Genomic DNA, 10,000 nt, shown 5'->3' with positions numbered 1-10,000 from the left:
GAAGGAAAATCATAGTCATTTAATCGAGTCATACCCAGAAGCGCTATTGAATACATATTGACATGTATATATGGACTAGCACTGTGACCCGGCAACGCCGGGACATAGTGCTAGTGCATGCATATACAGCTGCGTGCGTGCATACATACACGCGAGTACTATCCAAATCTCCGACCAATCACATACAGCTAGCTGGCATTCAATTAGCGTATCAAGTTTCGGGAATTTTGATTGGGTTTTGGATAGAAATTCATAAAAAGTATCTTCTATTGATTTTTAATGGCTTTGCGGGGTGACTGGGGAAATGTAAAGATGTGCACGACCACCCTTGGATGGTTTTGAATGACCATAGATAGTGCGAGCCCTCTAACTGAAAAATTGTGGATTTTTATAATGGACACGCACACATACACACACACACAGACATTTTGCCGTTTATGTATAGAAAGATATTGTTGTGGCGAGAGTTACGACACCGCCAGCCAGAATAGACTGACCGAATAAATAGTAGCGGTCTGAGTGAGATGAGAGAGAATAGGCGTTAATTGCAGGAAATCGTAAGGTGTCGTTTTGGTAGTTGTCTGAATATAGTTTGTTGATTCGAGTATAGCTCCTGGAGAGTTTGTTGGATTGTTACGTTGTTGTTGCCCTTCGTTATATATGTTATTGTTACTACACGGTTATAGTGCAAAAAAGTATCGTCGTAACAATCGACGATACAACAATATTGGAGCCGAGGATTCGGAGCTCATGCAAATTTTTGTGATATCTAGTTGTCAATTATGGAAGACATATTAGCTTCTATAATTCTGTTGAATAAGTAACTGGAAAACACCAATAGGAGTGTAGCAACAACATCTGAAAGAGTGAAACAACAGTACTGAAGAGTCGAACAACAGTACTCAAGAGTCAAACAAGAATACTCAAGAGTCGAACAAAGCACCCAAGAGTCTAACAGGTTCGTTTTCACCAGACGGCGTATCGAACTCTACAATAGAGAACTCTATATACTACCCCAAAAAACTAGTGAAATTTGTTTATAGGAAACAGTTGAATTACTATCAAAATTGTTCAGTGATAAGAGTTCCCTATTTAACACTCTATGGGGGGAATGCTACAATCTAGTTTAAAAAGCGGATGAAGTCTTTGTCACGTATACCGGCACCGTAAACATAATGTGCGAAAGGCTTAAACTGAAGGAACTAACTCCTGATATGCTTAAGTGCCTCTTCTTTGTACAAGGGCTGACGGCAAACAAAAATGCGGCAACACGGGCAAGAATTCTCACAAAACCTAAACAAGCGGACCAGAGTTTAAACCTACAGACAATTGCAGAGGAGTGACAAAGAATGGTAAACTTGTGACAGGACGTAAAAAATATAGAATAGAAGGACTTCTTACAGGCCTACATTTAAAGAAAGACTGTCCTTTCAAAACGCGGAAATTTTACAGTTGCCAGTGCAAAGTCTAGAAGATCGAACATAAATTCTAAAGTTTTCTCAACGGAAAATAGGAACGACACCAAAAAGAGGAAATTTTACATGTAAAAGTAAATGAAGTGAATATTAAATTACAACTAGTTACTGGTAGCGACATTTCGATTATTGATACTGACACGTGGAAAAGAATTGGGAAACCTAACTTTAAAAAAACATCGAAAATTGCACGAAGTGTGACAGGTAAAAAAACTATACTTCGTTGGCGAAATGTGGAGCGATATTACATTTCGTGTTAAAACCAGTGGAGCAAAAGTTTTCTTGTTAAAAGATACAACCAGCCTGTTCAGTACGGACTGGATGGAGTCGTTCGTCTTATGGGATCTTGTCATAAGTCTGTACTGTAAAAATTAAATGGCTTTCCTACCACTCAAAATAACGCATCAGCTGAGTTGAAGAAAATATTTAAAAACTTGTTCTTTGAAGTGCTGTTGGGTAAATTAGGTCTCTGTACTAAGATACAGACTTGTTTCTAAGTATATGAAAACGTTGTACCTGTGTTCAAAAGGTACCTTTTGCTACGATAAAACAGGTAGAGGAAGAATTAGGCAGACTAGAGAAAATGGAATTATTCAAAAAGTGGATTATTCTAAATGGGTAGCACCAACTGCGTGTATTAAAATGAAAGAATGAACGCTAACTTCAAGATTTAATGTTTATAAAGGAAGTTTGTTTCTCAGTTGTACTAAATTCGAAATTATTTTCTGGTGCTCAAACATTACCATTATAATCCTCACCACCTTTGATATACTGGCAAAATTTTCAACGTTTCAAAGCTTCACATGAATTTTAATTCTAAATGTATTCTTCTTGGCTCTAAGACTGGGCTATCTGAAATAATATGCTTGTTTCTCTGTACATATTCTGATGTTACGTAATATATTCTGTTTCGTTTATGCTTCAATATTATTATTATGATTATCATTATGATTATCATTATGATTGTCATTATTATTATTATTATTATTATTATTATTATTATTATTATTATTATTATTATTATTATTATTATATTATTATTATCATCATCATCATCATTATTATTATTATTATTATTATTATTATTTATTATTATTATTATTATCCTTATTATTATTATTATCATTATTATTATTATTATTATTATTATTATTATTTATTATTATTATTGAGTGAGCGAGCAGAGCATGCCATCAAAGTGACACTGGGGTAAAATATACGAAGCCCAGTATACCCATCATGACTACCCGTCTGATAAGGGTACACCAGGCACATGCATCACAACCATATGTGCGCGACATGGTGATCTCATATCAAGATAAGCAGCACATGACCTTGCAGGTGGAGCCCAGTTAGAATTTTCTTCAGATCGAGTAACGCATCCCGCTCAAAAGGTCCCTGAATAAGGGTTGTTTAAGGACGTTGAACGAAACACCCATGTTTCCAGAGATGAATTATTCAAACCCCAAAGAATCCTTCTCAACACATGGCTATGATGCTCCCCCACTACTTCTGCTCGTGATCAGAGATGCACATATCGTCAGCCACTAAGGGACATGCTCAACTGGTTAAGGTCAAACAACTGACAAGCAAATCTGTGGTATTGAGCAGAATATTTTGCTGTAGCCCATCTTTTATACCAAGACAAAACAATGTACATAACACTTCCAATCAGTTAAGATCAGAAGCCATGAGAGCCACTGCCTGGTACTGCATCAGGGCATTATTATTATATTATTATTATTATTATTATTATTATTATTATTATTATTATTATTATTATTATTATTATTATTATTATTATTATCATCATTATTATTATTATTATTATTATTATTATTATTATTATTATTATTATTATTATTATTATTATTATTATTATTATTTCAGAAAGCTGATGTTGCTTTGGCACCATTTAGCGTTACCCCTGAGCGATCACAAGTGGTGGACTTTACCAAGTCATTCATGACGAAAGGTACCACAGTGGTCGTAAAGAAGCCACAGAGAACAGTGTGGATGTTTCAGTTTTTATTTCCGTTATCAAACTATGTGTGGATTGCAATATTTTTATCCTTTCTCGTGGTCAGCCTTGCACTGTTTGGCGTGAGTCGAGTCAACTCTGACAAACACCGCAAATATACGCACAACTTCCTCGAGAGCTTTTGGTACATATGGGGAACATTACTACGTGGAAGTCTGAAGAGTTCCCCATTAGCAGTATCTAGTAGAATCATAAGTAGTTCATGGTGGCTTTTTTCACTGATTATCATATCTGTGTACACAGCCAATCTTGCTGCTTTTCTCACTGTTACTAACATTTATTTACCAATAGAAAACGCAGCAGACCTAGCATATCAAACAGCATATGACTATGGAACGGTAAATGAGAGCCAAATTGAAGACTTTTTCAAGCACACCAATATTAGTCATTATAGTAAGATGTGGCTCCATATGAGGTTTAATGACAAGAGCATTGTACAAAGGGTAGAAGAAGGATTAGCTAGAGCAAGAAACACCAAATATGCCTTTATCTGGGATTCTCCGACACTTCGATGGGAAATTGCTGACAAATGCGATCTTATGGAAATCGGAAATCCATTCGATTTGAAAGGTTATGGATTTGCTGTACGGAAAGACACAGCCTATACAGAGGCATTATCAAATGCCATTTTAAAACTGGGTGACACTGGTGAAAGACAGAAGAGCGAGGGCAAGTAAGTACCACTGTTTTGTTTTTGCAGATTCTTTTCTGTTACACTTAAACACTTAAATGCGTAAATATATTTTTGTTACTTATTTATGATGTTATTTATTAAGCTTATGTCTGTAGATATCCTATAAAAATTATAGCCAGCACTGATTTTAGCTACGATGTTTCGTATACCAGACGTCAGATGTAAACAAACAATGAGACCGAAGATGAAAAACTATAGAAAGTGCACTGTTATGCAGCAGAACGAGAGATTGACTTCTAAAAATATTTAATGTAATTTATAGTATATTATGGTTGCATAACAAAATACAACGTACCTACAAATCGCATTAGATATTTCACACTCTTTTTCTTACATAGCCACATTGTGTGTCACAACGATATGTATATATATATATATATATATGTATATAAAGAGAGAGAGAGAGAAAGAACATAGTGTACGTACGCCGCAATATGTATATAAAAAGGAATACAAAAAGGGACAAGAAAAACACGGACGAGTCATTCGAAGTTTTTTTTCCCTCAGTCGAGTTCCAGATTATCTTTGCAATTTCGGCTGGTTATACTCGAGATTGCTCCAATCTAGCCAACCCCAAGGAAGAACTAAGCTAAGAGCACTAGATTCCTTGGAAGAAAGCAGTGAATGTATACGAAATCAAGGACGGAAAAAATACGGAGAAATGGTACACAAATACAAATGCAAATAGCAGGACATAACAACAGGTGTCTTTCGACTAAGGACGGAAAAAATTGAGCTGGCGTATGTAGAAGGGAAGCCTTACGGCTGGGACATAAGATATGACTGGCATGGGGAGGAATACAGATGTTTCACGGATGGTAGTTGAACCAAGAAACCATTGTTACGCAGTTTTTGCTTAGAGCTTAATGGGGACGCTAAACTCCCTGGTTCGAAGATATAATGTCGAAGATAATGTGTTGTATAGCCAGCTGGAGACGATGTTTCCTGGGGCTAAATAACAGTAGCAATTTTTCTAACCAGGACTGCTACATCATGTTGGCAAATAATCTTTACTCTAGATTACTGTTACTGAGTGTCTCTCGTTCAGAAATTTAGAAATAATAATTTTTTAATTTATTAGTGTTGGTGTGGCTTTGAAAAGTATATATTTCGAACAAGAGTTTAGTGGTGCCATCTATAGCCGAGCAGTTATTCTGTGCTGAAGAAGGGAAATAATCCATAAACCATTGGTGGCAGATAATGCTTTGAGGTGATTGGGGACGCTAAACTCCCTTGTTCAAAAATATAAGGACACAGATAGTGTGTCGTATAACAGCTGGAGACGATGTTTCCTGGGGTTAAATAACAGTAACAATCGTCCTTACCAAAACTGGCACATTATGTTGGCAAATAATCCTTACTACAAGGCCAAGAAGCCGAAAGTTTGAATAAGAAGTTGCTTCACGATTGCTTTGAATATATATATATATATATATATATATATATATATATATATATATATATATATCCAACCAAAGCACAAATATATAGGAAACTACCACCTGTATCATCTCTTGTGAAAGGTAGGAGAGTACAGTTTGCTGGACATTGTTGTAGAGCTGGAAACGAGGCAATTTCTACTCTTCTCCTCTGGAAGCCATCTACTTGCGATACCAGAGGGCGCACACTCTTCTATCCTGATGTAATCTCCAGGGATACAGGCATCCAGCAACAGGACCTCCTGGCGTAGCATAGTAAATTCCATTGTCTCGACCACGGTCGAACAATGATGATATATATATATATTATATATATATATATATATATATATATATATACAAACTAGAATTCCCATTAGAACACAAAATATCTCTGTGCGTCGGCACAAATACACATAGGAGATTTACGGGCAGATTCCATTCCTTCCTATCTTACTCCGCAACACTTAGTAGACTTTGCTGGCGACTGCTTCGTGATAGAAATATTAGAAGTGGAAATCTCAATATACTTCGGAAGTTTCTGCAGACTATTGTAGGACGATGAGTCCTACAATACATCGAACGTCAAATACATCGAACGTTATTGATACAGACATTCGATATGAAATTTGAGGATAACAAAAATTCATGGTGCAACATTGGGAGATGCATTTCGGTTGCGGCCGTTTGAAGAGTAGATACACATGATGATTGCTCCACCTTCACAGACGATTGTCGTCTCCCTGAGATTCCACCTTGTCAGTGACATTTCAGATATTCCGTCAATGAACTCTCCGATGCTTATGCAGTGCCACTGCAAATCTATGTGCTTTAAAGCATATATGACAAACGAAAGTTGTAATTTCCACTGGATTGATCGAACCAGGTTGCTAGATATGATCACTGCGAACTATTATATCTTCAGACTTGAAATCGCCTTGCAAGCATTTTCACACGCTACATACCTCGGTCTAGGAGAAAGGCATTGCATAGAGTTGATCTTTCAGGGATTTCGGTTGGCTGACATAACCAGGCTCACTTTTCATACCTCCAACGCTTTATGTTCTCTGACACCTGCGCTGAATGTTTTCGAGCTGAAGACGCCCCTCTTGCCTAATACGCTTCTACCATTCTGCAGTTACTTCAGATTGTCTTTTATGCATTTTGTGCACAGGACCCTTTCTATTGCACAGCTCACCGCTGAACAACTATTTCAGAACCCCATTATCCTCCAAATGCACACAGCACGATCCTGTGAAAGCATTCGGATAAATAGGATAAATAACTGGCTGCTTGTGCGTCCTGCCTTTTCAAAAACTTCTGTGTCAGATGTTTGACTTTGCCACTTGATGTTGAGTATGCATCTCAAGCATTGTTGATGAAAACGCTCTAGCAGCTTAAGAAAATACTGTTTGAAAAATACTGAAACAGTCGACAGCGTCTATCCAAAAGGATTTTTCCAACCAATATTTGCATGATACATTTATAGCTTCATATGTGTAATTCGAGATATTCCAAAAAGGAATGAATTCACCTTCTCTCGAAAGCTTATAAAATGCCTATGCCATCAATACCCAGAACATATACACATGCACATATATATACACGTGCATACAAACGTACGTGCACAGATGTTTATATACCAGTTGAGGTATTTTATCAATAACTCCGTTTAAATATGTTCTTTCGTCGAAGACTGTTTACATTTCCGTAATTCTATCTCAGCTATTCTTCATAAGTAATATCATTTATCAGTTATTGGCATTTATAGTTTGCAAGCTGTCAATAGATTTTCTTTTTAACACACTTTTCTTGATATACGTTGCATATAGTGCATATATATATATATATATATATATATATGTGTGTGTGTGTGTGTGAGTGTGTGTGTGTGTGTGTGTGTGTATGTATATATGTATGTGTGTATATATCAATTAAAATAAAATGGCATAATGGGATAGGTGTCACTGCTGCAGCTATTAACGCGCACCTATCAATCTTGCCACACACACACACACACACACACACACACACAATTCTCCGGCTCTGCCGCCAGTGCATCTGCGAACACAACTCAGAGGCACAGTACATCTATTCATTTAGCACTGTTAACCCTAACCAAGTGCAAGATGTGAAACTGTTTGCCTTCTTACCAAACACCCGCCGTATTCCAAGTGATTTTGCTCACCCTTCCTCTACTTTATGATGTTATTCAGTCTTTCCACCCTATGATGTTACTCATTCCCACCTCCTTCCTTTCTGACACTGCTGAACACTACTACCTCTGAATTAACCCGCCCCTTTATGTCTCCAAGCGTGCCCACATCCTCCGTGGCCTACTAGCTTTTTCCTTCTTCGTAGTAATCCTGATCCATCTCCTCTTCGTGGCAACGTTTCCATACCCGTCCATTCCCCACCAGCACCATCTTTCTTTCTTGCTATTAGCACCCTGCAATTTCCGTATTTCAGTTTGTAATGCACTATAAATGTAAAAAAACCTGCTTCCGTTTGACTAAACAGTTCATGGAGCATCTCCACGGATATTAGGCAGGCAGAGTAGTATCTCTTACTAGTTCTGCTCTATGGACTACTCAAAATATCCTCTATCTGTGCTTAGCTTGGTTTTACACACCGGATCTGCATGCTCTAGGCTTTGCCGAGCGCAGCGATTTATATTCTCTCTCCGAACTTATAACTCTTTCACTCTCAAGTTACCAGTCACACCATTCTCATGCACCAACATTTTTCTACTACACTCGCCACTCGCAACAAATTTACACGCACATGTGTACGCAAGGGTTTTATGCTATTCACGCATCAACAAAATACGCGCAGTGAAAGGTACATACACATTAAGTTACTCCCCACATTTAACAAAGATACATTTGTTCATGCATACACACATTCACATACAATCTTGCAACCCTTACACAATCACCCTACGAAGTCACAACAAACATTTCATATTACATATACACGAACACACAGACATACTCCTCACCACAAGCACGCACTTACGCACTCACGCACTTACGCACTCACGCACACACACAAACTGATTTACAAAACTACACCGAATATCTACACTCAACTTAGTTGAGTATGTGTACTCACTCAACAAAATTGGCTAACTCCTAACATTTGAAATTCTACACACAAAATAATAGACGCGAAAGTCGCATGTGCTCATAACTATACAAATGATCTTGCTGAGATAAATTAGATATTTCTGTAAAGAAGAAAAATGCGAAATGATTATTTGTGTTTATGGCGTTTGCAATGTGGTTCGTCCCCAAATTCATACATATAAAAAGCGTAATATGGATATATATAAAGCTCATCAAGAATATGATACAGTACAAAAGATAGAGAATTATGATGGTTTATCTGTTAATATATGTTGTTGGCTATAATTTTATACATAAACTAGATTCTAAACAAAACGTTTAATTTTACATTGGTTTCGTCAATACCCATTACCATTTCAAGTAATGTCTCTTCAATAACATTTTATAACAGAATAGAGCACCTTCACATCGTCACAATCGTAGTCATGCATTAATACATTTTGTCAGACACATATTTATGGCTAGACTTACATCAGCATGATATTACATACCAGCACATGCACACAATGCATCAGAGGACACTATAATGGCACATCATTGATGTCAACATCAAAATTTTGGAAGTCTGTGTCATCCTTTTATTGTAAAGCTACTCCCATTTTGTAGATTACTAGACTGCCTAGAATATAGCTTTCATTAACGACTGACAATTGAAAGCATCTTGAAATAAAGGCATTTGTTGCATCATCAAACGTAATTTAGATGCTGCTAGGCATGTGATGAATCATAACGCTAATTTTCATTTATTAATCGACGGCCACAAAGTTTAGTTCCCATAAACTTCTTTCTGTGTGAAGAGACCGTCTTTTGTTGCTTAAGTATTATGGTTTCCACCCATGAGGCAAATAGTATTGGCTTTTGTTGTTGGCAAATGAATCCTCTATTGTGAGCAGCCAATTGCAGCTTTCATACAGTGAAAGACATTATGAAAACATTTATACATATTAGGCTCTTTTATTAAGATGTTTGGGAAGTAAAGTGGTCCGATCCACTCTGACAAGTGAGAAATAAAAAGTGTGTGTCAAAACATATTTAGTGTTGCTTTGAGGGGATCATAAAACGCGAAATCATTCAGAGAGCATCAGAAATATCTGACGATAATTCATTGGAAAGATTCAAGTGTATTCTATTTTAAACATTTCTCACTAACAGAATATGATCTTCACCAAATAATAAACCTTGCAGATGCAGAAAGGTGTTTTTCCTTTTAAATAATATTATGTACATATCTTGAAATATTCTTC

General features: G+C 36.7%; 1 protein-coding gene across 2 annotated transcripts in view; it reads left to right on the top strand.

Moving 5' to 3' along the window:
* Window positions 1-10,000, top strand: part of LOC115218493 (glutamate receptor ionotropic, kainate 2) — a 265,940-nt gene that overhangs the window by 227,189 nt on the left and 28,751 nt on the right. For both annotated transcript variants that reach the window (XM_029788344.2, XM_029788345.2), the window contains one exon: window positions 3,366-4,189. In XM_029788344.2, coding sequence (XP_029644204.1) covers window positions 3,366-4,189 — 824 coding nt within the window. The remainder of the gene's footprint in view (window positions 1-3,365; window positions 4,190-10,000) is intronic.

Source organism: Octopus sinensis, linkage group LG13 (genome assembly GCF_006345805.1).
Source record: "Octopus sinensis linkage group LG13, ASM634580v1, whole genome shotgun sequence".
In the NCBI taxonomy this organism is placed as follows: Eukaryota; Metazoa; Mollusca; class Cephalopoda; order Octopoda; family Octopodidae; genus Octopus; species Octopus sinensis.
The sequence above is the reverse complement of the archived record's forward strand: the minus strand, read 5'-3'. Positions and strand labels throughout refer to the sequence as shown.